Raw genomic sequence first — 27,771 nt, forward strand, 5'->3', positions numbered from 1 at the left:
CCCAACCAGCTTTGTGTCTGTGCACGGGCAGACTCACTCACCTCCCCAACCAGCTTCATGTCTGTGCATGGGCAGACTCACTCACCTCCCCACCTCCCCAACCAGCTTCGTGTCTGTGCATGGGCAGACTCACTCACCTCCCCACCACCCCAACCAGCTTCGTGTCTGTGCATGGGCAGACTCCCTCACCTCCCCAACCAGCTTCATGTCTGTGCATGGGCAGACTCACTCACCTCCCCACCTCCCCAACCAGCTTCGTGTCTGTGCATGGGCAGACTCACTCACCTCCCCACCACCCCAACCAGCTTCGTGTCTGTGCATGGGCAGACTCACTCACCTCCCCACCACCCCAACCAGCTTCGTGTCTGTGCACGGGCAGACTCACTCACCTCCCCACCATCCCAACCAGCTTCGTGTCTGTGCACGGACAGACACCCCCACCTCCCCACCACCCCAACCAGCTTCGTGTCTGTGCACGGGCAGACTCACTCACCTCCCCACCATCCCAACCAGCTTCGTGTCTGTGAATGGGCAGACACCCCCACCTCCCCACCACCCCAACCAGCTTCGTGTCTGTGCATGGGCAGACTCACTCACCTCCCCACCACCCCAACCAGCTTTGTGTCTGTGCATGGGCAGACTCCCCCACCTCCCCAACCAGTTTCGTGTCTGTGCATGGGCAGACTCACTCACCTCCCCACCACCCCAACCAGCTTCGTGTCTGTGCATGGGCAGACTCACTCACCTCCCCACCACCCCAACCTGCTTCGTTTCTGTGCATGGGCGGACTCACTCACCTCCCCACCACCCCAACCAGCTTCGTGTCTGTGCACGGGCAGACTCACTCACCTCCCCACCACCCCAACCAGCTTCGTGTCTGTGCATGGGCAGACTCCCCCACTCCCCACCATCCCAACCAGCTTCGTGTCTGTGCATGGGCAGACTCACTCACCTCCCCACCACCCCAACCAGCTTCGTGTCTGTGCATGGGCAGACTCCCCCACTCCCCACCATCCCAACCAGCTTCGTGTCTGTGCATGGGCGGACTCACTCACCTCCCCACCACCCCAACCAGCTTCGTGTCTGTGCATGGGCAGACTCCCCCACCTCCCCAACCAGTTTCGTGTCTGTGCATGGGCAGACTCACTCACCTCCCCACCTCCCCAACCAGCTTCGTGTCTGTGCATGGGCAGACTCACTCACCTCCCCACCACCCCAACCAGCTTCGTGTCTGTGCACGGGCAGACTCACTCACCTCCCCACCACCCCAACCAGTTTCGTGTCTGTGCACGGGCAGACTCACCCACCTCCCCACCTCCCCAACCAGCTTCGTGTCTGTGCATGGGCAGACTCCCTCACCTCCCCACCACCCCAACCAGCTTCGTGTCTGTGCACGGGCAGACTCCCTCACCTCCCCACCACCCCAACCAGCTTCGTGTCTGTGCATGGGCAGACTCCCCCACCACCCCAACCAGCTTCGTGTCTGTGCATGGGCAGACTCCCCCACCACCCCAACCAGCTTCGTGTCTGTGCATGGGCAGACTCCCCCACCTCCCCAACCAGCTTCGTGTCTGTGCATGGGCAGACTCCCCCACCTCCCCAACCAGCTTCGTGTCTGTGCATGGGCAGACTCCCCCACCACCCCAACCAGCTTCGTGTCTGTGCACGGGCAGACTCCCCCACCTCCCCACCACCCCAACCAGCTTTGTGTCTGTGCACGGGCAGACTCACTCACCTCCCCAACCAGCTTCATGTCTGTGCATGGGCAGACTCACTCACCTCCCCACCACCCCAACCAGCTTCGTGTCTGTGCATGGGCAGACTCCCTCACCTCCCCAACCAGCTTCGTGTCTGTGCATGGGCAGACTCACTCACCTCCCCACCACCCCAACCAGCTTCGTGTCTGTGCATGGGCAGACTCCCTCACCTCCCCAACCAGCTTCATGTCTGTGCATGGGCAGACTCACTCACCTCCCCACCTCCCCAACCAGCTTCGTGTCTGTGCATGGGCAGACTCACTCACCTCCCCACCACCCCAACCAGCTTCGTGTCTGTGCATGGGCAGACTCACTCACCTCCCCACCACCCCAACCAGCTTCGTGTCTGTGCACGGGCAGACTCCCCCACCTCCCCACCATCCCAACCAGCTTCGTATCTGTGCACGGACAGACTCCCCCACCTCTCCACCACCCCAACCAGCTTCGTGTCTGTGCATGGGCAGACTCACTCACCTCCCCACCACCCCAACCAGCTTCGTGTCTGTGCACGGGCAGACTCACTCACCTCCCCACCATCCCAACCAGCTTCGTGTCTGTGCATGGGCAGACTCACTCACCTCCCCACCACCCCAACCAGCTTTGTGTCTGTGCATGGGCAGACTCACTCACCTCCCCACCACCCCAACCAGCTTTGTGTCTGTGCATGGGCAGACTCCCCCACCTCCCCACCATCCCAACCAGCTTCGTGTCTGTGCACGGGCAGACTCCCCCACCTCCCCAACCAGCTTCGTGTCTGTGCATGGGCAGACTCCCCCACCACCCCAACCAGCTTCGTGTCTGTGCATGGGCAGACTCCCCCACCACCCCAACCAGCTTCGTGTCTGTGCATGGGCAGACTCCCCCACCTCCCCAACCAGCTTCGTGTCTGTGCATGGGCAGACTCCCCCACCTCCCCAACCAGCTTCGTGTCTGTGCATGGGCAGACTCCCCCACCACCCCAACCAGCTTCGTGTCTGTGCATGGGCAGACTCCCCCACCACCCCAACCAGCTTCGTGTCTGTGCATGGGCAGACTCCCCCACCACCCCAACCAGCTTCGTGTCTGTGCATGGGCAGACTCCCCCACCACCCCAACCAGCTTCGTGTCTGTGCATGGGCAGACTCCCCCACCACCCCAACCAGCTTCGTGTCTGTGCATGGGCAGACTCCCCCACCACCCCAACCAGCTTCGTGTCTGTGCATGGGCAGACTCCCCCACCACCCCAACCAGCTTCGTGTCTGTGCATGGGCAGACTCCCCCACCACCCCAACCAGCTTCGTGTCTGTGCATGGGCAGACTCCCCCACCTCCCCAACCAGCTTCATGTCTGTGCATGGGCAGACTCCCCCACCTCCCCAACCAGCTTCGTGTCTGTGCATGGGCAGACTCCCCCACCTCCCCAACCAGCTTCATGTCTGTGCATGGGCAGACTCCCCCACCACCCCAACCAGCTTCGTGTCTGTGCACGGGCAGACTCCCCCACCTCCCCACCACCCCAACCAGCTTTGTGTCTGTGCACGGGCAGACTCACTCACCTCCCCACCTCCCCAACCAGCTTCGTGTCTGTGCATGGGCAGACTCACTCACCTCCCCACCACCCCAACCAGCTTCGTGTCTGTGCATGGGCAGACTCCCCCACCTCCCCAACCAGCTTCGTGTCTGTGCATGGGCAGACTCCCCCACCTCCCCAACCAGCTTCATGTCTGTGCATGGGCAGACTCCCCCACCTCCCCACCACCCCAACCAGCTTTGTGTCTGTGCATGGGCAGACTCACTCACCTCCCCACCTCCCCAACCAGCTTCGTGTCTGTGCATGGGCAGACTCACTCACCTCCCCACCACCCCAACCAGCTTCGTGTCTGTGCACGGGCAGACTCCCTCACCTCCCCACCACCCCAACCAGCTTCGTGTCTGTGCATGGGCAGACTCCCCCACCACCCCAACCAGCTTCGTGTCTGTGCATGGGCAGACTCCCCCACCACCCCAACCAGCTTCGTGTCTGTGCATGGGCAGACTCCCCCACCTCCCCAACCAGCTTCGTGTCTGTGCATGGGCAGACTCCCCCACCTCCCCAACCAGCTTCGTGTCTGTGCATGGGCAGACTCCCCCACCACCCCAACCAGCTTCGTGTCTGTGCACGGGCAGACTCCCCCACCTCCCCACCACCCCAACCAGCTTTGTGTCTGTGCACGGGCAGACTCACTCACCTCCCCAACCAGCTTCATGTCTGTGCATGGGCAGACTCACTCACCTCCCCACCACCCCAACCAGCTTCGTGTCTGTGCATGGGCAGACTCCCTCACCTCCCCAACCAGCTTCGTGTCTGTGCATGGGCAGACTCACTCACCTCCCCACCACCCCAACCAGCTTCGTGTCTGTGCATGGGCAGACTCCCTCACCTCCCCAACCAGCTTCATGTCTGTGCATGGGCAGACTCACTCACCTCCCCACCTCCCCAACCAGCTTCGTGTCTGTGCATGGGCAGACTCACTCACCTCCCCACCACCCCAACCAGCTTCGTGTCTGTGCATGGGCAGACTCACTCACCTCCCCACCACCCCAACCAGCTTCGTGTCTGTGCACGGGCAGACTCCCCCACCTCCCCACCATCCCAACCAGCTTCGTATCTGTGCACGGACAGACTCCCCCACCTCTCCACCACCCCAACCAGCTTCGTGTCTGTGCATGGGCAGACTCACTCACCTCCCCACCACCCCAACCAGCTTCGTGTCTGTGCACGGGCAGACTCACTCACCTCCCCACCATCCCAACCAGCTTCGTGTCTGTGCATGGGCAGACTCACTCACCTCCCCACCACCCCAACCAGCTTTGTGTCTGTGCATGGGCAGACTCACTCACCTCCCCACCACCCCAACCAGCTTTGTGTCTGTGCATGGGCAGACTCCCCCACCTCCCCACCATCCCAACCAGCTTCGTGTCTGTGCACGGGCAGACTCCCCCACCTCCCCAACCAGCTTCGTGTCTGTGCATGGGCAGACTCCCCCACCACCCCAACCAGCTTCGTGTCTGTGCATGGGCAGACTCCCCCACCACCCCAACCAGCTTCGTGTCTGTGCATGGGCAGACTCCCCCACCTCCCCAACCAGCTTCGTGTCTGTGCATGGGCAGACTCCCCCACCTCCCCAACCAGCTTCGTGTCTGTGCATGGGCAGACTCCCCCACCACCCCAACCAGCTTCGTGTCTGTGCATGGGCAGACTCCCCCACCACCCCAACCAGCTTCGTGTCTGTGCATGGGCAGACTCCCCCACCACCCCAACCAGCTTCGTGTCTGTGCATGGGCAGACTCCCCCACCACCCCAACCAGCTTCGTGTCTGTGCATGGGCAGACTCCCCCACCACCCCAACCAGCTTCGTGTCTGTGCATGGGCAGACTCCCCCACCACCCCAACCAGCTTCGTGTCTGTGCATGGGCAGACTCCCCCACCACCCCAACCAGCTTCGTGTCTGTGCATGGGCAGACTCCCCCACCACCCCAACCAGCTTCGTGTCTGTGCATGGGCAGACTCCCCCACCTCCCCAACCAGCTTCATGTCTGTGCATGGGCAGACTCCCCCACCTCCCCAACCAGCTTCGTGTCTGTGCATGGGCAGACTCCCCCACCTCCCCAACCAGCTTCATGTCTGTGCATGGGCAGACTCCCCCACCACCCCAACCAGCTTCGTGTCTGTGCACGGGCAGACTCCCCCACCTCCCCACCACCCCAACCAGCTTTGTGTCTGTGCACGGGCAGACTCACTCACCTCCCCAACCAGCTTCATGTCTGTGCATGGGCAGACTCACTCACCTCCCCACCTCCCCAACCAGCTTCGTGTCTGTGCATGGGCAGACTCACTCACCTCCCCACCACCCCAACCAGCTTCGTGTCTGTGCATGGGCAGACTCCCTCACCTCCCCAACCAGCTTCATGTCTGTGCATGGGCAGACTCACTCACCTCCCCACCTCCCCAACCAGCTTCGTGTCTGTGCATGGGCAGACTCACTCACCTCCCCACCACCCCAACCAGCTTCGTGTCTGTGCATGGGCAGACTCACTCACCTCCCCACCACCCCAACCAGCTTCGTGTCTGTGCACGGGCAGACTCACTCACCTCCCCACCATCCCAACCAGCTTCGTGTCTGTGCACGGACAGACACCCCCACCTCCCCACCACCCCAACCAGCTTCGTGTCTGTGCACGGGCAGACTCACTCACCTCCCCACCATCCCAACCAGCTTCGTGTCTGTGAATGGGCAGACACCCCCACCTCCCCACCACCCCAACCAGCTTCGTGTCTGTGCATGGGCAGACTCACTCACCTCCCCACCACCCCAACCAGCTTTGTGTCTGTGCATGGGCAGACTCCCCCACCTCCCCAACCAGTTTCGTGTCTGTGCATGGGCAGACTCACTCACCTCCCCACCACCCCAACCAGCTTCGTGTCTGTGCATGGGCAGACTCACTCACCTCCCCACCACCCCAACCTGCTTCGTTTCTGTGCATGGGCGGACTCACTCACCTCCCCACCACCCCAACCAGCTTCGTGTCTGTGCACGGGCAGACTCACTCACCTCCCCACCACCCCAACCAGCTTCGTGTCTGTGCATGGGCAGACTCCCCCACTCCCCACCATCCCAACCAGCTTCGTGTCTGTGCATGGGCAGACTCACTCACCTCCCCACCACCCCAACCAGCTTCGTGTCTGTGCATGGGCAGACTCCCCCACTCCCCACCATCCCAACCAGCTTCGTGTCTGTGCATGGGCGGACTCACTCACCTCCCCACCACCCCAACCAGCTTCGTGTCTGTGCATGGGCAGACTCCCCCACCTCCCCAACCAGTTTCGTGTCTGTGCATGGGCAGACTCACTCACCTCCCCACCTCCCCAACCAGCTTCGTGTCTGTGCATGGGCAGACTCACTCACCTCCCCACCACCCCAACCAGCTTCGTGTCTGTGCACGGGCAGACTCACTCACCTCCCCACCACCCCAACCAGTTTCGTGTCTGTGCACGGGCAGACTCACCCACCTCCCCACCTCCCCAACCAGCTTCGTGTCTGTGCATGGGCAGACTCCCTCACCTCCCCACCACCCCAACCAGCTTCGTGTCTGTGCACGGGCAGACTCCCTCACCTCCCCACCACCCCAACCAGCTTCGTGTCTGTGCATGGGCAGACTCCCCCACCACCCCAACCAGCTTCGTGTCTGTGCATGGGCAGACTCCCCCACCACCCCAACCAGCTTCGTGTCTGTGCATGGGCAGACTCCCCCACCTCCCCAACCAGCTTCGTGTCTGTGCATGGGCAGACTCCCCCACCTCCCCAACCAGCTTCGTGTCTGTGCATGGGCAGACTCCCCCACCACCCCAACCAGCTTCGTGTCTGTGCACGGGCAGACTCCCCCACCTCCCCACCACCCCAACCAGCTTTGTGTCTGTGCACGGGCAGACTCACTCACCTCCCCAACCAGCTTCATGTCTGTGCATGGGCAGACTCACTCACCTCCCCACCACCCCAACCAGCTTCGTGTCTGTGCATGGGCAGACTCCCTCACCTCCCCAACCAGCTTCGTGTCTGTGCATGGGCAGACTCACTCACCTCCCCACCACCCCAACCAGCTTCGTGTCTGTGCATGGGCAGACTCCCTCACCTCCCCAACCAGCTTCATGTCTGTGCATGGGCAGACTCACTCACCTCCCCACCTCCCCAACCAGCTTCGTGTCTGTGCATGGGCAGACTCACTCACCTCCCCACCACCCCAACCAGCTTCGTGTCTGTGCATGGGCAGACTCACTCACCTCCCCACCACCCCAACCAGCTTCGTGTCTGTGCACGGGCAGACTCCCCCACCTCCCCACCATCCCAACCAGCTTCGTATCTGTGCACGGACAGACTCCCCCACCTCTCCACCACCCCAACCAGCTTCGTGTCTGTGCATGGGCAGACTCACTCACCTCCCCACCACCCCAACCAGCTTCGTGTCTGTGCACGGGCAGACTCACTCACCTCCCCACCATCCCAACCAGCTTCGTGTCTGTGCATGGGCAGACTCACTCACCTCCCCACCACCCCAACCAGCTTTGTGTCTGTGCATGGGCAGACTCACTCACCTCCCCACCACCCCAACCAGCTTTGTGTCTGTGCATGGGCAGACTCCCCCACCTCCCCACCATCCCAACCAGCTTCGTGTCTGTGCACGGGCAGACTCCCCCACCTCCCCAACCAGCTTCGTGTCTGTGCATGGGCAGACTCCCCCACCACCCCAACCAGCTTCGTGTCTGTGCATGGGCAGACTCCCCCACCACCCCAACCAGCTTCGTGTCTGTGCATGGGCAGACTCCCCCACCTCCCCAACCAGCTTCGTGTCTGTGCATGGGCAGACTCCCCCACCTCCCCAACCAGCTTCGTGTCTGTGCATGGGCAGACTCCCCCACCACCCCAACCAGCTTCGTGTCTGTGCATGGGCAGACTCCCCCACCACCCCAACCAGCTTCGTGTCTGTGCATGGGCAGACTCCCCCACCACCCCAACCAGCTTCGTGTCTGTGCATGGGCAGACTCCCCCACCACCCCAACCAGCTTCGTGTCTGTGCATGGGCAGACTCCCCCACCACCCCAACCAGCTTCGTGTCTGTGCATGGGCAGACTCCCCCACCACCCCAACCAGCTTCGTGTCTGTGCATGGGCAGACTCCCCCACCACCCCAACCAGCTTCGTGTCTGTGCATGGGCAGACTCCCCCACCACCCCAACCAGCTTCGTGTCTGTGCATGGGCAGACTCCCCCACCTCCCCAACCAGCTTCATGTCTGTGCATGGGCAGACTCCCCCACCTCCCCAACCAGCTTCGTGTCTGTGCATGGGCAGACTCCCCCACCTCCCCAACCAGCTTCATGTCTGTGCATGGGCAGACTCCCCCACCACCCCAACCAGCTTCGTGTCTGTGCACGGGCAGACTCCCCCACCTCCCCACCACCCCAACCAGCTTTGTGTCTGTGCACGGGCAGACTCACTCACCTCCCCACCTCCCCAACCAGCTTCGTGTCTGTGCATGGGCAGACTCACTCACCTCCCCACCACCCCAACCAGCTTCGTGTCTGTGCATGGGCAGACTCCCCCACCTCCCCAACCAGCTTCGTGTCTGTGCATGGGCAGACTCCCCCACCTCCCCAACCAGCTTCATGTCTGTGCATGGGCAGACTCCCCCACCTCCCCACCACCCCAACCAGCTTTGTGTCTGTGCATGGGCAGACTCACTCACCTCCCCACCTCCCCAACCAGCTTCGTGTCTGTGCATGGGCAGACTCACTCACCTCCCCACCACCCCAACCAGCTTCGTGTCTGTGCATGGGCAGACTCCCTCACCTCCCCAACCAGCTTCATGTCTGTGCATGGGCAGACTCACTCACCTCCCCACCTCCCCAACCAGCTTCGTGTCTGTGCATGGGCAGACTCACTCACCTCCCCACCACCCCAACCAGCTTCGTGTCTGTGCATGGGCAGACTCACTCACCTCCCCACCACCCCAACCAGCTTCGTGTCTGTGCACGGGCAGACTCACTCACCTCCCCACCATCCCAACCAGCTTCGTGTCTGTGCACGGACAGACACCCCCACCTCCCCACCACCCCAACCAGCTTCGTGTCTGTGCACGGGCAGACTCACTCACCTCCCCACCATCCCAACCAGCTTCGTGTCTGTGAATGGGCAGACACCCCCACCTCCCCACCACCCCAACCAGCTTCGTGTCTGTGCATGGGCAGACTCACTCACCTCCCCACCACCCCAACCAGCTTTGTGTCTGTGCATGGGCAGACTCCCCCACCTCCCCAACCAGTTTCGTGTCTGTGCATGGGCAGACTCACTCACCTCCCCACCACCCCAACCAGCTTCGTGTCTGTGCATGGGCAGACTCACTCACCTCCCCACCACCCCAACCTGCTTCGTTTCTGTGCATGGGCGGACTCACTCACCTCCCCACCACCCCAACCAGCTTCGTGTCTGTGCACGGGCAGACTCACTCACCTCCCCACCACCCCAACCAGCTTCGTGTCTGTGCATGGGCAGACTCCCCCACTCCCCACCATCCCAACCAGCTTCGTGTCTGTGCATGGGCAGACTCACTCACCTCCCCACCACCCCAACCAGCTTCGTGTCTGTGCATGGGCAGACTCCCCCACTCCCCACCATCCCAACCAGCTTCGTGTCTGTGCATGGGCGGACTCACTCACCTCCCCACCACCCCAACCAGCTTCGTGTCTGTGCATGGGCAGACTCCCCCACCTCCCCAACCAGTTTCGTGTCTGTGCATGGGCAGACTCACTCACCTCCCCACCTCCCCAACCAGCTTCGTGTCTGTGCATGGGCAGACTCACTCACCTCCCCACCACCCCAACCAGCTTCGTGTCTGTGCACGGGCAGACTCACTCACCTCCCCACCACCCCAACCAGTTTCGTGTCTGTGCACGGGCAGACTCACCCACCTCCCCACCTCCCCAACCAGCTTCGTGTCTGTGCATGGGCAGACTCCCTCACCTCCCCACCACCCCAACCAGCTTCGTGTCTGTGCACGGGCAGACTCCCTCACCTCCCCACCATCCCAACCAGCTTCGTGTCTGTGCACGGGCAGACTCACTCACCTCCCCACCACCCCAACCAGCTTTGTGTCTGTGCATGGGCAGACTCCCCCACCTCCCCACCACCCCAACCAGCTTTGTGTCTGTGCATGGGCAGACTCCCCCACCTCCCCACCACCCCAACCAGCTTTGTGTCTGTGCATGGGCAGACTCACTCACCTCCCCACCACCCCAACCAGCTTTGTGTCTGTGCATGGGCAGTCTCCCCCACCTCCCCACCACCCCAACCAGCTTTGTGTCTGTGCATGGGCAGACTCACTCACCTCCCCACCACCCCAACCAGCTTCGTGTCTGTGCACGGGCAGACTCCCTCACCTCCCCACCACCCCAACCAGCTTTGTGTCTGTGCACGGGCAGACTCCCCCACCTCCCCCACCACCCCAACCAGCTTCGTGTCTGTGCATGGGCAGACTCCCCCACCTCCCCACCACCCCAACCAGCTTCGTGTCTGTGCACGGGCAGACTCCCCCACCTCCCCACCACCCCAACCAGCTTTGTGTCTGTGCACGGGCAGACTCCCTCACCTCCCCACCATCCCAACCAGCTTCGTGTCTGTGCACGGGCAGACTCACTCACCTCCCCACCTCCCCAACCAGCTTCGTGTCTGTGCACGGGCAGACTCCCCCACCTCCCCACCATCCCAACCAGCTTCGTGTCTGTGCACGGGCAGACTCACTCACCTCCCCACCTCCCCAACCAGCTTCGTGTCTGTGCACGGGCAGACTCCCCCACCTCCCCACCACCCCAACCAGCTTTGTGTCTGTGCACGGGCAGACTCCCTCACCTCCCCACCATCCCAACCAGCTTCGTGTCTGTGCACGGGCAGACTCCCCCACCTCCCCACCACCCCAACCAGCTTCGTGTCTGTGCATGGGCAGACTCACTCACCTCCCCACCTCCCCAACCAGCTTCGTGTCTGTGCATTGGCAGACTCACTCACCTCCCCACCACCCCAACCAGCTTTGTGTCTGTGCATGGGCAGACTCACTCACCTCCCCACCTCCCCAACCAGCTTCGTGTCTGTGCATGGGCAGACTCACTCACCTCCCCACCTCCCCAACCAGCTTTGTGTCTGTGCATGGGCAGACTCCCCCACCTCCCCACCACCCCAACCAGCTTTGTGTCTGTGCATGGGCAGACTCACTCATCTCCCCACCACCCCAACCTGCTTCGTGTCTGTGCATGGGCGGACTCACTCACCTCCCCACCACCCCAACCAGCTTCGTGTCTGTGCATGGGCAGACTCCCCCACCTCCCCACCTCCCCAACCAGCTTCGTGTCTGTGCATGGGCAGACTCACTCACCTCCCCCACCACCCCAACCAGCTTCGTGTCTGTGCATGGGCAGACTCCCCCACCTCCCCACCACCCCAACCAGCTTCGTGTCTGTGCATGGGCAGACTCCCCCACCTCCCCACCACCCCAACCAGCTTTGTGTCTGTGCATGGGCAGACTCCCTCACCTCCCCAACCAGCTTCGTGTCTGTGCATGGGCAGACTCCCCCACCTCCCCACCTCCCCAACCAGCTTCGTGTCTGTGCATGGGCAGACTCACTCACCTCCCCACCACCCCAACCAGCTTCGTGTCTGTGCACGGGCAGACTCACTCACCTCCCCACCACCCCAACCAGTTTCGTGTCTGTGCACGGGCAGACTCACCCACCTCCCCACCTCCCCAACCAGCTTCGTGTCTGTGCATGGGCAGACTCCCTCACCTCCCCACCACCCCAACCAGCTTCGTGTCTGTGCACGGGCAGACTCCCTCACCTCCCCACCACCCCAACCAGCTTCGTGTCTGTGCATGGGCAGACTCCCCCACCACCCCAACCAGCTTCGTGTCTGTGCATGGGCAGACTCCCCCACCTCCCCAACCAGCTTCGTGTCTGTGCATGGGCAGACTCCCCCACCACCCCAACCAGCTTCGTGTCTGTGCACGGGCAGACTCCCCCACCTCCCCACCACCCCAACCAGCTTTGTGTCTGTGCACGGGCAGACTCACTCACCTCCCCAACCAGCTTCATGTCTGTGCATGGGCAGACTCACTCACCTCCCCACCACCCCAACCAGCTTCGTGTCTGTGCATGGGCAGACTCCCTCACCTCCCCAACCAGCTTCGTGTCTGTGCATGGGCAGACTCACTCACCTCCCCACCACCCCAACCAGCTTCGTGTCTGTGCATGGGCAGACTCCCTCACCTCCCCAACCAGCTTCATGTCTGTGCATGGGCAGACTCACTCACCTCCCCACCTCCCCAACCAGCTTCGTGTCTGTGCATGGGCAGACTCACTCACCTCCCCACCACCCCAACCAGCTTCGTGTCTGTGCATGGGCAGACTCACTCACCTCCCCACCACCCCAACCAGCTTCGTGTCTGTGCACGGGCAGACTCCCCCACCTCCCCACCATCCCAACCAGCTTCGTATCTGTGCACGGACAGACTCCCCCACCTCTCCACCACCCCAACCAGCTTCGTGTCTGTGCATGGGCAGACTCACTCACCTCCCCACCACCCCAACCAGCTTCGTGTCTGTGCACGGGCAGACTCACTCACCTCCCCACCATCCCAACCAGCTTCGTGTCTGTGCATGGGCAGACTCACTCACCTCCCCACCACCCCAACCAGCTTTGTGTCTGTGCATGGGCAGACTCACTCACCTCCCCACCACCCCAACCAGCTTTGTGTCTGTGCATGGGCAGACTCCCCCACCTCCCCACCATCCCAACCAGCTTCGTGTCTGTGCACGGGCAGACTCCCCCACCTCCCCAACCAGCTTCGTGTCTGTGCATGGGCAGACTCCCCCACCACCCCAACCAGCTTCGTGTCTGTGCATGGGCAGACTCCCCCACCACCCCAACCAGCTTCGTGTCTGTGCATGGGCAGACTCCCCCACCTCCCCAACCAGCTTCGTGTCTGTGCATGGGCAGACTCCCCCACCTCCCCAACCAGCTTCGTGTCTGTGCATGGGCAGACTCCCCCACCACCCCCAACCAGCTTCGTGTCTGTGCATGGGCAGACTCCCCCACCACCCCAACCAGCTTCGTGTCTGTGCATGGGCAGACTCCCCCACCACCCCAACCAGCTTCGTGTCTGTGCATGGGCAGACTCCCCCACCACCCCAACCAGCTTCGTGTCTGTGCATGGGCAGACTCCCCCACCACCCCAACCAGCTTCGTGTCTGTGCATGGGCAGACTCCCCCACCACCCCAACCAGCTTCGTGTCTGTGCATGGGCAGACTCCCCCACCACCCCAACCAGCTTCGTGTCTGTGCATGGGCAGACTCCCCCACCACCCCAACCAGCTTCGTGTCTGTGCATGGGCAGACTCCCCCACCTCCCCAACCAGCTTCATGTCTGTGCATGGGCAGACTCCCCCACCTCCCCAACCAGCTTCGTGTCTGTGCATGGGCAGACTCCCCCACCTCCCCAACCAGCTTCATGTCTGTGCATGGGCAGACTCCCCCACCACCCCAACCAGCTTCGTGTCTGTGCACGGGCAGACTCCCCCACCTCCCCACCACCCCAACCAGCTTTGTGTCTGTGCACGGGCAGACTCACTCACCTCCCCAACCAGCTTCATGTCTGTGCATGGGCAGACTCACTCACCTCCCCACCTCCCCAACCAGCTTCGTGTCTGTGCATGGGCAGACTCACTCACCTCCCCACCACCCCAACCAGCTTCGTGTCTGTGCATGGGCAGACTCCCTCACCTCCCCAACCAGCTTCATGTCTGTGCATGGGCAGACTCACTCACCTCCCCACCTCCCCAACCAGCTTCGTGTCTGTGCATGGGCAGACTCACTCACCTCCCCACCACCCCAACCAGCTTCGTGTCTGTGCATGGGCAGACTCACTCACCTCCCCACCACCCCAACCAGCTTCGTGTCTGTGCACGGGCAGACTCACTCACCTCCCCACCATCCCAACCAGCTTCGTGTCTGTGCACGGACAGACACCCCCACCTCCCCACCACCCCAACCAGCTTCGTGTCTGTGCACGGGCAGACTCACTCACCTCCCCACCATCCCAACCAGCTTCGTGTCTGTGAATGGGCAGACACCCCCACCTCCCCACCACCCCAACCAGCTTCGTGTCTGTGCATGGGCAGACTCACTCACCTCCCCACCACCCCAACCAGCTTTGTGTCTGTGCATGGGCAGACTCCCCCACCTCCCCAACCAGTTTCGTGTCTGTGCATGGGCAGACTCACTCACCTCCCCACCACCCCAACCAGCTTCGTGTCTGTGCATGGGCAGACTCACTCACCTCCCCACCACCCCAACCTGCTTCGTTTCTGTGCATGGGCGGACTCACTCACCTCCCCACCACCCCAACCAGCTTCGTGTCTGTGCACGGGCAGACTCACTCACCTCCCCACCACCCCAACCAGCTTCGTGTCTGTGCATGGGCAGACTCCCCCACTCCCCACCATACCAACCAGCTTCGTGTCTGTGCATGGGCAGACTCACTCACCTCCCCACCACCCCAACCAGCTTCGTGTCTGTGCATGGGCAGACTCCCCCACTCCCCACCATCCCAACCAGCTTCGTGTCTGTGCATGGGCGGACTCACTCACCTCCCCACCACCCCAACCAGCTTCGTGTCTGTGCATGGGCAGACTCCCCCACCTCCCCAACCAGTTTCGTGTCTGTGCATGGGCAGACTCACTCACCTCCCCACCTCCCCAACCAGCTTCGTGTCTGTGCATGGGCAGACTCACTCACCTCCCCACCACCCCAACCAGCTTCGTGTCTGTGCACGGGCAGACTCACTCACCTCCCCACCACCCCAACCAGTTTCGTGTCTGTGCACGGGCAGACTCACCCACCTCCCCACCTCCCCAACCAGCTTCGTGTCTGTGCATGGGCAGACTCCCTCACCTCCCCACCACCCCAACCAGCTTCGTGTCTGTGCACGGGCAGACTCCCTCACCTCCCCACCATCCCAACCAGCTTCGTGTCTGTGCACGGGCAGACTCACTCACCTCCCCACCACCCCAACCAGCTTTGTGTCTGTGCATGGGCAGACTCCCCCACCTCCCCACCACCCCAACCAGCTTTGTGTCTGTGCATGGGCAGACTCACTCACCTCCCCCACCACCCCAACCAGCTTCGTGTCTGTGCATGGGCAGACTCACTCACCTCCCCACCACCCCAACCAGCTTTGTGTCTGTGCATGGGCAGTCTCCCCCACCTCCCCACCACCCCAACCAGCTTTGTGTCTGTGCATGGGCAGACTCACTCACCTCCCCACCACCCCAACCAGCTTCGTGTCTGTGCACGGGCAGACTCCCTCACCTCCCCACCACCCCAACCAGCTTTGTGTCTGTGCACGGGCAGACTCCCCCACCTCCCCCACCACCCCAACCAGCTTCGTGTCTGTGCATGGGCAGACTCCCCCACCTCCCCACCACCCCAACCAGCTTCGTGTCTGTGCACGGGCAGACTCCCCCACCTCCCCACCACCCCAACCAGCTTTGTGTCTGTGCACGGGCAGACTCCCTCACCTCCCCACCATCCCAACCAGCTTCGTGTCTGTGCACGGGCAGACTCACTCACCTCCCCACCTCCCCAACCAGCTTCGTGTCTGTGCACGGGCAGACTCCCCCACCTCCCCACCATCCCAACCAGCTTCGTGTCTGTGCACGGGCAGACTCACTCACCTCCCCACCTCCCCAACCAGCTTCGTGTCTGTGCACGGGCAGACTCCCCCACCTCCCCACCACCCCAACCAGCTTTGTGTCTGTGCACGGGCAGACTCCCTCACCTCCCCACCATCCCAACCAGCTTCGTGTCTGTGCACGGGCAGACTCCCCCACCTCCCCACCACCCCAACCAGCTTCGTGTCTGTGCATGGGCAGACTCACTCACCTCCCCACCTCCCCAACCAGCTTCGTGTCTGTGCATTGGCAGACTCACTCACCTCCCCACCACCCCAACCAGCTTTGTGTCTGTGCATGGGCAGACTCACTCACCTCCCCACCTCCCCAACCAGCTTCGTGTCTGTGCATGGGCAGACTCACTCACCTCCCCACCTCCCCAACCAGCTTTGTGTCTGTGCATGGGCAGACTCCCCCACCTCCCCACCACCCCAACCAGCTTTGTGTCTGTGCATGGGCAGACTCACTCATCTCCCCACCACCCCAACCTGCTTCGTGTCTGTGCATGGGCGGACTCACTCACCTCCCCACCACCCCAACCAGCTTCGTGTCTGTGCATGGGCAGACTCCCCCACCTCCCCACCTCCCCAACCAGCTTCGTGTCTGTGCATGGGCAGACTCACTCACCTCCCCCACCACCCCAACCAGCTTCGTGTCTGTGCATGGGCAGACTCCCCCACCTCCCCACCACCCCAACCAGCTTCGTGTCTGTGCATGGGCAGACTCCCCCACCTCCCCACCACCCCAACCAGCTTTGTGTCTGTGCATGGGCAGACTCCCTCACCTCCCCAACCAGCTTCGTGTCTGTGCATGGGCAGACTCCCCCACCTCCCCACCTCCCCAACCAGCTTCGTGTCTGTGCATGGGCAGACTCACTCACCTCCCCCACCACCCCAACCAGCTTCGTGTCTGTGCATGGGCAGACTCACTCACCTCCCCACCACCCCAACCAGCTTCGTGTCTGTGCATGGGCAGACTCACTCACCTCCCCACCACCCCAACCAGCTTCGTGTCTGTGCATGGGCAGACTCCCCCACCTCCCCACCACCCCAACCAGCTTTGTGTCTGTGCACGGGCAGACTCACTCACCTCGTTGCCAGACCACCGCTTGCTGCCGCTGTCCACGCTGTGGAATCCCGAGTCCAGGCCACTGGGCTGACGACCGGGGCAAAGCTCATCCGACAGGCTGTGGGCACAGGGCAGTAGTCAGACCAGGGGGTGGGGAAGATTCACATGGGGAGAGGAGCACAGCTCATCCAATAGGCTGCAGGCACAGGGGGATGAACCCCCATCCCCCAGTCATGTTCTGGGTAAATACTCACAAGGTGACCTCGTCTGGCTCCAGTCTCATTCCCCTTTTGGCCCTGCTGCCCTCCATTACCCTTCATAACCTGAGCCTCTGTACTTCCCTCCACAACTGAATCCTTGACTTTCTTGCCGGGGAGCACCGTCACTGTGGGTCAAAAATACCATCTTCCCCTTGCTGACAACCAACACCAGTGTGCATGCTCACCCACTGCTCTACTCCCTGTACACCCAGCTCAAATGCCATCTATAAGTTCGCCAACGTTGGCAGAATCTCAGATGGTGACGGGGAGACGTACAGGATTGAGGTTGATCAGCTGGTTGAGCAGCTTCACAATAATGTCCATGCACTCGATGTCAGTAAGACCAAGGAACTGACTGCGGACTTTAGGAAGGGGAAGGGCGTAGGAACACACACCAGTTCTCATCGAGGATCAACAGTGGAAAGAGTGACCAGTTTCATTTCTTGGGTGTCAACGTCTCTGAGGATCTATTCTGGGCCCAACTTATTGATGCAATTACAAAGAAGGCACATCAGCAGCTATACTTGATTGGGTATTTGAGGAGACTTGGTATGTCATCAAGGACTCCAACAAATTTCTACAGGTGCATAGTGGAGAGCATATTCTGCCTGGTTACATCACTGCTTGGTATGGAAGTACCAATGCACAGGATGAGAAGCTTCAGAGGGTTGCAGAGTCATCATGGACACAACCCTCCCCATCACTGAGGCCATCTTGAAAAGACGATGCCTCAAGAAGGCAGCATTCACCGTGAAGGACCCTCACCACTGAGGACATGCTCTCTTCTCAAAACTACCTTCAGGGAGGTGGCACAGGAGCCTGAAAACCCAACACCAACACTTTAGGAATGGCTTCTTCCTCTCTGCCTTCAGACTGCTGAACAGTTCACGTACACTTCCTCTTTTGCAGTATTTATATTTTTGCAACTTATTGATGTGATCCGTGTGTCATTAGGCTGCCACGTGACTGACTGTGTGTCAGAGACAATAAACCGGATTCAGGTTCCACTCTCTTCCTAGTTTCTCCCATCCTAAAATCTCTTGTGATTTTCCTTCACCTTGTCAGCCAATTATACTTACAGCCTGCTTTTTGCTGTCCACATTTTTGAAGAGAACAACCACCCCTCCCCTCCATATATCCATTCCTGAGCCCCGATCAGGAGCCTACCCTCACCTGGAGCTGAAACCTGGGGGGCGCATGGCTCGATCCAAATCTGACAGGTCCGGCACAATTTTACATGCTTCGATGTTCAAGTATTTAAATATATGGATCTTTCCTTTAGTGCAGACCTGAAAGGCATCAGAGGAGTTTTTACACACAACATTAACTTACAAGGGGTAATAATAAAGTCAACAGATTTGGCAGATGTTGGAAGCCTTGAGCACACACACAAAATGCTGGAGGAACCCAACAGGTCAGGCGGCACCTATGGAACGGAATGAACAGTTCATCAGCCTTAGCCTGTTCGTTCCCCTCCAGAGATGCTACCAGACCTGCTGAGTTCCTCCAGCATTTTGTGTGACTTGCAAGGGGAGCAGTCAGACTTCGGCTGCAGGAGACGGGTAACTGGGTGACTGGCAAGAGAGGGAAAGGGAACAGGTGGACAGTGCCAAGTACCTCTGTGGCTGTTCCCCTCAATAACGGGTATAACACTTTGGATACTGCTAGGGGGGAGATGGCCTACCAGTGGAAAGTCACAATGACCAGCTCTCAGGCACTGAATCCAGCTCGGAAAGGAAGTGGGGAGAAAAGGGTGAAAGGGATTCAGTAGTTACTGGAGGAGACTCCGGGTGGAATGTTGCCTGCTGGGTGCCGGGGTCAGGGCGAGGGTTAGCAGACAGAAGTTGTGATTCACATTGGTACAACGACATGGATAGGAAAAGACAAATAGGGAGCAGCTATGAAGCTGGAAGCAGGACCTCAGTGGAGAGTCTGCAGTTACCTCACATTCAGCATAGCCTCGGGCAGGGGTAGGAGCAGAAGGCATGGGAAGTATTTAACTGGGGCAAGGGTAAATTATGGTGCTGTAAGGGTAAGTTATGAGAACATTGGTAGTGTTAACTGTGAATAGGTGTGATCAGGGAAATGTTTGACAGAAATGTGGAACTTGTTCAGGGAACATTTGCATGGGGTTCTGGATAGGCAGGGAAAGGATGGTAGGGTGAAGGAGCTATGGCTGGCAAGGACTGCTCAAGAGGAAGACAAAGTGTATTTAAGGTTTAAGAAGCAAGGATTAGACAGGGATCTATTGTTACAAGGTAGCCAGGAAGGAGCTGAAGAATGGACTAGAAGAAGCACTGAAAGGTCTTGGCAGGCAAGATTAAAACAGGTCTCAAGGTGTACACGAAGAACAGGATGATGACGAGAGTCAAGGTAGGGTTGACTGGGGAGAAAAGGAAACGTGATTGGAGATGGAGAAGGAAGGGGACATCCTTGATGAATACTTCACTTCAGTACTTTCCTACCAGTGAAAGGGACCCTGATGAATGTCAGGTCAGCGTAGAACAAACTGATATACTGGAAGATAGCAGCGTGAAGAGAATGCGTTAGAACTTTTGAGAAAACATTAGGATAGGAAAGTCACAAACAAGGGAAAATCTGCAGGTGCTGGAAATCAAGGTAACACACACAAAATGCTGGAAGAACACAGCAGGCCAGGCCGCGTCTATGGAAAAGACGTTTTGGGCTGAGACCCTTCATCAGGACTAGGACCCTGGGACTGGACGTGATACTGCGGGAAGTGAGGAAAGAGATTGCTGCCCCCTGGGTAATGACCTTTGCTTCCTCACTGCCCACAGGAGTAGTATCAGAGAACTGCAGGGTAGAAAATGTTGTTCCCTTGTTTAAGAAAGATTACAGGGAGATTCTTTGGACTCATGGTCTAGTGAACCTTACTTCAGCAGTAGGTAACCTATTGGAGAGGATTCAGAAATGGGTTTTATGAGCATTTGGAGAAGTATTGTCTGATTAGGGACAGTTGGCATGGCTTTGTGAGGGGCAGATCATGCCTCCGAAGCCTAACTGAGTTTTCTAGGAGGTGATATAACAAATTAATGTCAAGTGGTCTTGTGGTATATATGGATTTTAGTAAGGCATTGGACACGGTCCCCATGTAGAAAGTCATGAGGCAGGGGACGCAGGGAAACATGGCAGTGTGGATTCAGAACTGACCTGTCCACAGAAGGCAGAGAGTGGTAGAAAACAGAATGTATTCTGCCTGGGAGTTGGTGACCTGTGGCATTTCACTGTTCTGGCACCACTGCTCTTTGTGATTTGTATAAATGACAGATGAAGTGGAAAGGGGAGGGATAAGTTTGCAGATGATACAAGTGTTGGAAATATGGATGGTTTACAGATTTAAAAGGGACATAGAAATGATGCAGAACTGGGCAGAGATGGAGTTCACTCTCGGAAAGTGTGAAGTGATTCACTTTAGAGCAACGGTTCCCAACCTTCCTTATACCATGGACCAAAAACCATAATGCAAGGGGTCCTCAGGGTGGGAACCTCCTGCTTCACAACATTGAGTTTAAAGGCAGAACATGAGGTTAATGGCAAGATTCTTAGTGTGGAAGAACAGATGGATCTTAGGGTCCTTCAAAGTTGCTACAGGTTGCTAGGTTGGCCAAGGTGTATGGAGTTTTGTCCTTCATCGTCAAGGGGCTGACCTCAGAAGCAGTGAGGTAGGGTTCCATCTCTATAAAACCCTGTTAGACCACATGGAGAATTGCATCCAGTTCTGTTCATGTTACCGAAGGAAGGATCTGAAGGATTTAGAGAGGGTGCAGAGGAGATGTACCAGGATGCTGCCTGGATTAGAGAGGGTGCAGAGGAGATGTACCAGGATGCTGCCTGGATTAGAGAGCACGTCCTATGAGGATAGGACGAGTAATCAGGGACTTTTGCCTTCGGCAGATGAGAGGAGTATTGATAGAGATGTACAAAACAATAGGAGGCATAGAGTGGACAGGCTGAGACTTCCTGGGTGCTGATGGCCAATGACAGAGGACATCTGCTTAAGGTGAATTTTGGCGAGATGCTAGTTTTGTTTAACACAGAGTGGTGAGTGCATAGAACGCTTTGCCAAAGATGGTAGTAGAATCTGATACAAGAGAGAGATTGAAGAGTCTGAAACAGACATATGAACCACGGCTAAGGTTATGGGCTGTGCAGGAGGGAAGGGTAATGTTGTTGTGGACTGGGTGTATACAGGTCAGCAGAACATTGTGCTGGACTCTTCATGATAAAGAGCACAGCTCCCAACACTCACTCCCGGGGTGAGACAGAGCACAGCTCCTACCACACTGTCCCTCCACACATTCCCATGGAGAGATACAGAGTGAAGCTCCCTCCACACCATCCCACCACACATTCCCAGGGTCAGACACAGAGTGAAGCTCCCTCCACACCGTCCCATCACACACTCCCAGGGTCAGACACAGAGTGAATCTCCCTCCACACGGTCCCATCACACACTCCTGGGGTCAGACACAGAGTGAAGCTCCCTCCACACCGGCCCATCACACACTCCCGGGGTCAGACACAGAGTGAATCTCCCTCCACACCATCCCATCACACACTCCCGGGGTCAGACACAGAGTGAATCTCCCTCCACACTGTCCCATCTCACACTCCTGGGGTCAGACACAGAGTGAATCTCCCTCCACACTGTCCCATCTCACACTCCTGGGGTCAGACACAGAGTGAATCTCCCTCCACACTGTCCCATCTCACACTCCTGGGGTCAGACACAGAGTGAATCTCCCTCCACACTGTCCCATCTCACACTCCTGGGGTCAGACACAGAGTGAATCTCCCTCCACACTGTCCCATCTCACACTCCTGGGGTCAGACACAGAGTGAATCTCCCTCCACACTGTCCCATCTCACACTCCCGGGGTCAGACACAGAGTGAATCTCCCTCCACACCATCCCATCACACACTCCCGGGGTCAGACACAGAGTGAATCTCCCTCCACACTGTCCCATCACAAACTCCCGGGGTCAGACACAGAGTGAATCTCTCTCCACACTGTCCCATCTCACACTCCCGGGGTCAGACACAGAGTGAAGCTCCCTCCACACCGTCCCATCACACACTCCCAGGGTCAGACACAGAGTGAAGCTCCCTCCACACTGTCCCATCACACACTCCCGGGGTCAGACACAGAGTGAATCTCCCTCCACACCGTCCCATCACACACTCCCGGGGTCAGACACAGAGTGAAGCTCCCTCCACACCGTCCCATCACACACTCCCAGGGTCAGACACAGAGTGAAGCTCCCTCCACACCGTCCCATCACACACTCCCAGGGTCAGACACAGAGTGAATCTCTCTCCACACCGTCCCATCACACACTCCCGGGGTCAGACACAGAGTGAAGCTCCCTCCACACTGTCCCATCACACACTCCTGGGGTCAGACACTGGTGACAGATATCACATGAAGCCCGGCGCTGTTTACCTGTGCAGGTGGGGACTGTAACGGGTTGTTGTCTAGTAAGATAGTCTGCAGATGCCGAAGGTGTCGGTAGCACACAGGAATGTGTGTGACCTTGTTACAGGAGAAATCAAGTCGGACAAGGGGCAGCTCTGCGATTTCTGTGTGGAAAGAGAGAAAGAGGGGGCATTAGATCCGACCTATCCCACTGGCATTCCCAACAGTATGAGTGGAATCCACATCGATGGACTGTGGGTGGGAATCTGGTGCCTACTGGGTGAACTCTCCCCACCATGAAGGACATTTGGATGGGAAGCGTATGGAGAGTTTTGTTCCAGGTACCTGTTGATGGGCTAGGCAGAAAAAAAGTTTGGCACAGACGAGTTGGGTCAAAGGGCTTGTTTCAGTCCTCTAGCGGTTTGTCACAAGCTGGCCCGCTCTCCTGCCAGCCTGGTCAATGCATGGACTCTAGTCCACAGACAAAACTGATGTCCCTGAACCCCTTCGACTGGATGACAGGACAGAGAAGCCCACCCTCTGTGTCCTGGAATACCCTGCCCCCCACCACCAAGAAGCCCACAGACTCGGGGCTGTGTCTCCGTCCATGTCAGTGTATAATCCACATGCTGTCACCCATACGCACCACACCATGCAAGCACTGACTGGGTGCAGCCCCACGCCACCCCAGGGAGATGTTGGGACAACTTGCAGATTCAAATCCCTCGGGAAACACCGTGGGGAGGGGAGAATCTCCTGAGGAATTCCTCATCAGGGCTGTCTGAGTGCCCAGTCCCCGGGAACACCACTGTGAGGTGGACCTCACTGGGCATTATCACACCAATCACCCGTGTCTCGGCTGACCTGGCTCTCCTGTCACTGTAGGGTGTGGGATCTAGCTGTGGAGAGGGGCAGAGCCACTGTGGCACTCTGCAGTGGTCACGACGGGGGCCCTGCGATGGGCTCTGCCAGTTGCTCCTGCACCTCCCGCAGGCGGTGCTTTTGGGGGTGGGGAGGGTGAAGGAAGCAATGTACAGGGATGGGAGGGGTTGGGGGAGAAGGATATGGAACATGGCCGGTGTGGTGACTCACCCTCTGGCAGTTGGTCCAGCTGGTTCCTTCTTACGTTCAGGTCCCGCAGTGACTCCAGGTTCCCGATCTCCGGAGGGAGCCTCTGGATCTCGTTACAGCTCACGTCCTGGGGCCGGTGGTGGGGGTTGGGGGAAAAGAGAGTACATCTATTACACCGACAAAGACCGCCCAGAGCAACTCCCCTCCCCCTTCACTCAGGGGATGTGATCCGGTGAGGTGGTGAGCACAGGGGCAGGGTCTACGGGTAGGGGGGTGGGGGTCACAACAAACTACCTCTCACTCAACACCAGTACCACCAAGAGACTGACGGCAGACTTCAGGAAGGGAAAGTTGAAGGACCACACACCAATCCTCATCGTGGGATCAGGAGTGCCTGCCTGTCGCCATCTCTGATGATGGGCTTAGCCTATACAGTGGCTGTACTTCATTGGGAGTTTGAGGAGATTTGGTTTGGCCAGCAAACTTCTGCAGCTGTGCCACAGGGAGCATTCTGACTTGCTGAATCATTGTACAGAGGCTCCACAGTGCAGGACTGGAAAAAGCTGCAGAGGGTATCCAGGACATCTTCAAAGAGGCAATACCTCAAGACAGTGGCATCGATCATCAAGGACCCCCATCACCCGGGACATGCCATCCGGAGAGGACGTACAGGAGCCTGAAGGTACAGTCAAAGTTTTAGACCAGTTTCTTCCACTCTGCCATCAGGTTTCTGAACAACCCATGAACATCACACCACTCTTTGCTCTCTGTTGACCAAGGCTGGGGACACAACATGAGGACGGCAGCCCCTCCCCCAGGGGGACCACAGACAAGGTGAACTTACCAGCTCCCTGAGCTGCCGGAAGCAGCCGATGTCGGTGGGCAGCGAGGAGAGTTTGTTGTTGCTGGCGATGAGCACCTTGAGGGGTAAGCAGCACAGGTACGCGGGCAAGGCACAGAGCTGACAGCGACTGTGGACAGAGCACAGTGGAATAAACTGCAATATTCCTCCTGCACTCACACATCAAAGGGCAAGAATCAGGAACCCTGGCTGATTCCCTCTCTCTAACCCCAGGGTCACTGGGCAGTCTTGGGACAGGAACCCTGGCCGATTCCCTCTCTCTAACCCCAGGGTCACTGGGCAGTCTTGGGACAGGAACCCTGGCCGATCCCCTCTCTCTAACCCCAGGGTCACTGGGCAGTCTTGGGACAGGAACCCTGGCCGATCCCCTCTCTCTAACCCCAGGGTCACTGGGCAGTGATGGGGACAGGAACCCTAGTAGAACCCACCCCCTCTCCCAATGCAGGAATCGTTGTGCAGGGAAGTGTGGGGGAGGGTGGGAAGGTAACATGATACGACAGGCGGTGATTGTTGAGGTACAACACAACACTCAGCTTTGTCACCACCACCCGACAGCCCTGGAGAGGGTGCGGAGGGATTTCACAGCTCAGCAGGGCGTAGCCACGGAGACTGTTTACCGGCGTTGCTTTCCTTGCAACAATGGGAGATTTAGCAAAGATGACGAAAGCTTGGGAGGCGTGTTTCTCTAGCAGGGTGGATAAAGCGTGGGACAGAGGTGTAAAGTATTTCCTCAAGGATTCTAGGCAAGATGACAAGGATGTAATGAATCTAGAGATTTTGTGTTTTATATTCTGTTTTTCTGCTCTTTTTTGATTTAAGTTGCTGTTTGCGCGATTTGTTTTTTCTTGCTTTGGGGTGGGGGGAGCAGGGGAAGTTTTCTGTGAATGGTGTCCTTGTTTCATGACTGTCTGTGGGAAGACAGATCTCAGGGTTGTATACTGCATACATACTTTGATAATAAATGTACTTAGAATCTTTGAACCATCAGACACTAAAGTGCAGTCAGTGTCTTGCACACTTGGTAATATGTGCAAACTTTAACGAATACACTCGTCCATACCATCACAATGTGATTGTTCTGGAGCAGGCGCAGAAGACGTTTGTCAGGTCTGAAAAACTGTGGCAGGGAGGAGTATTTGGGGAGATCGGAGACATTGGCTACTTGCTTGGAGACAGATCTCACGGTTGTATATGGCATACTTACTTTGATAATAAAAGTAACTTGGAGTTTCCTGTGGAGCCCAGAGGGAACTGGACTGAGCTGAATAGGACTGTGAGGAGAACGGCCGGGACAACAGGAATAACCTTGTTCATCTGCTGTTTGTCCTTCCTAATATTAAAGGCCCGTGTTGAATTCCTGCTGCTGTCTGTTCTGTAAGGAGTTTGTACATTCTGTGACCGGTGGATGCTCCAGCCTCCCTGCGCACGCTGATGACGTGTGGATCACCGACCACTGTGAGTTATCCCAGGGAGGATGGCTTTGTCGGCAAAGCCGATGGTAATGGGAATGAGGGGAGTGTAAGGGCCAGTACAGACCCTGTGGGCTGAGTGGCCTGTTTCCTTGCTGTGGAAGACTCTCTGCTGGAGGGAGGGGTGGAGCCAGCACGGGGTAACAGGAGGTGCTTACCTGACGTTGAGGTAGGTGAGTGACTGGAGGTTGGTAATGGAGGAGGGGATGGTCCGCACACAGTTGTGATAGAGGTTGAGCAGCTCCAGCGACACGTAAAGGCACACTTCGTCTGGGACCTCCGACAGCCTGTTCTTCGATAGGTCTGCAGCAGAGCAGTAAAGGGTCCACTGGGTGTCAGAGGCAACCTGCATCTTCATCCTGACCCCCACTCCCATTCAGCCTGCTGATCAAACACTGTTCAAATCCCCCCATCCATACACTACTCACTCCCTCGAGAAACACTCCTCTTAACACCACAGACCGTAAGACACAGGAGCAGAATTAGACCCTTTTTCCCCTCCTCAGCCCCACTCCCCAGCCTTCTCCCCGTAACCTTTGATGCACTGTCCAATTAAGAATCTATCAAGCTGCATCTTAAATACACCCAACAACTTGGCCTCCACAGCTGCCTGTGGTAGTAAATTCCACAAATTCACCACCCTCTGGCTAAAGAAATATCTCCACATGTGTTTTAAATGGACACCTTTCTATCCTGAGGCTGTGCCCTCTTGCCCTAGACTCCCCCACCATTGGAATCACCCTTTCCACATCTACTCTGTCTAGGCTTTTCAACATTTGAAAAATTTCAATGAAATCCCCCCCTCATCCTCTAACTTCTAGCGAGTACAGAACCAGAGCTATCAGCAGAGTACAGGAACAGAGTTCCTTGTATGTTAACCCTTAATTCCCGGAATCATCCTTGTGAACCTCCTCTGAACCCTCTCCAATGCCAACACAGATGAGGAGCCCAAAACTATTCACAATACTCAAGGTGAGGCCTCACCAGTGCCTTATAAAGCCTCAGCATCACATCCCTGCTCTTGTGTTCTAGACCTCTGGAAATGAATGCTAACATTGCATTAGCCTTCCTCAGCACGACTCTACCTTCAAGTTAACCTTTAGGGTGCTCTGCACAAGGATTCCCAAGTCCTTTTGCACCTCAGAATTTTGGAATTTTCTCCGTTTAGAAAATAGTCTACCCATTTATTTCTACTACCAAAGTGCATGGCCATGTATTTTCCAATGTTGTATTTCATTTGCCACTTTCTTGCCCATTCTTCTAGCCTGTCCTTCTGCAGCCGACCTGTTTCCTCAACACTACCTGCCCCTCCAGCAATCTTTATATCATCTGCAAACTCGGCAACAAAGCCATCTATTCCATCATCTAAATCATTGATATACAGCTTAAAAAGCAGTTGCAGCACTGACCCCTGCAGAACACCACTAGTCACTGGCAGCCAACCAGAAAAGGGATCCTTTATTCCCACTTGCTGCCTCCTACCAATTAGTCAATGCTCTAACCATGCCAGTAACTTTCCTGTAATATCATGGTCTCTTAACTTGGTAAGCAGCCCCATGA

The 27,771-nt window shown here is 58.1% G+C and overlaps 1 protein-coding gene across 2 annotated transcripts in view; it reads right to left on the reverse strand.

The window, feature by feature from the left end:
* LOC140729377 (leucine-rich repeat and calponin homology domain-containing protein 4-like) overlaps positions 1–27,771 on the reverse strand; it is a 157,574-nt gene that overhangs the window by 91,163 nt on the left and 38,640 nt on the right. For both annotated transcript variants that reach the window (XM_073049053.1, XM_073049052.1), the window contains exons 2-7: positions 26,370–26,514; positions 24,725–24,851; positions 23,902–24,007; positions 22,837–22,973; positions 18,545–18,660; positions 17,133–17,229 (exon numbers count right to left, since the gene is read on the reverse strand). In XM_073049053.1, coding sequence (XP_072905154.1) covers positions 17,133–17,229; positions 18,545–18,660; positions 22,837–22,973; positions 23,902–24,007; positions 24,725–24,851; positions 26,370–26,514 — 728 coding nt within the window. The remainder of the gene's footprint in view (positions 1–17,132; positions 17,230–18,544; positions 18,661–22,836; positions 22,974–23,901; positions 24,008–24,724; positions 24,852–26,369; positions 26,515–27,771) is intronic.

This window comes from Hemitrygon akajei, chromosome 6 (genome assembly GCF_048418815.1).
Source record: "Hemitrygon akajei chromosome 6, sHemAka1.3, whole genome shotgun sequence".
In the NCBI taxonomy this organism is placed as follows: Eukaryota; Metazoa; Chordata; class Chondrichthyes; order Myliobatiformes; family Dasyatidae; genus Hemitrygon; species Hemitrygon akajei.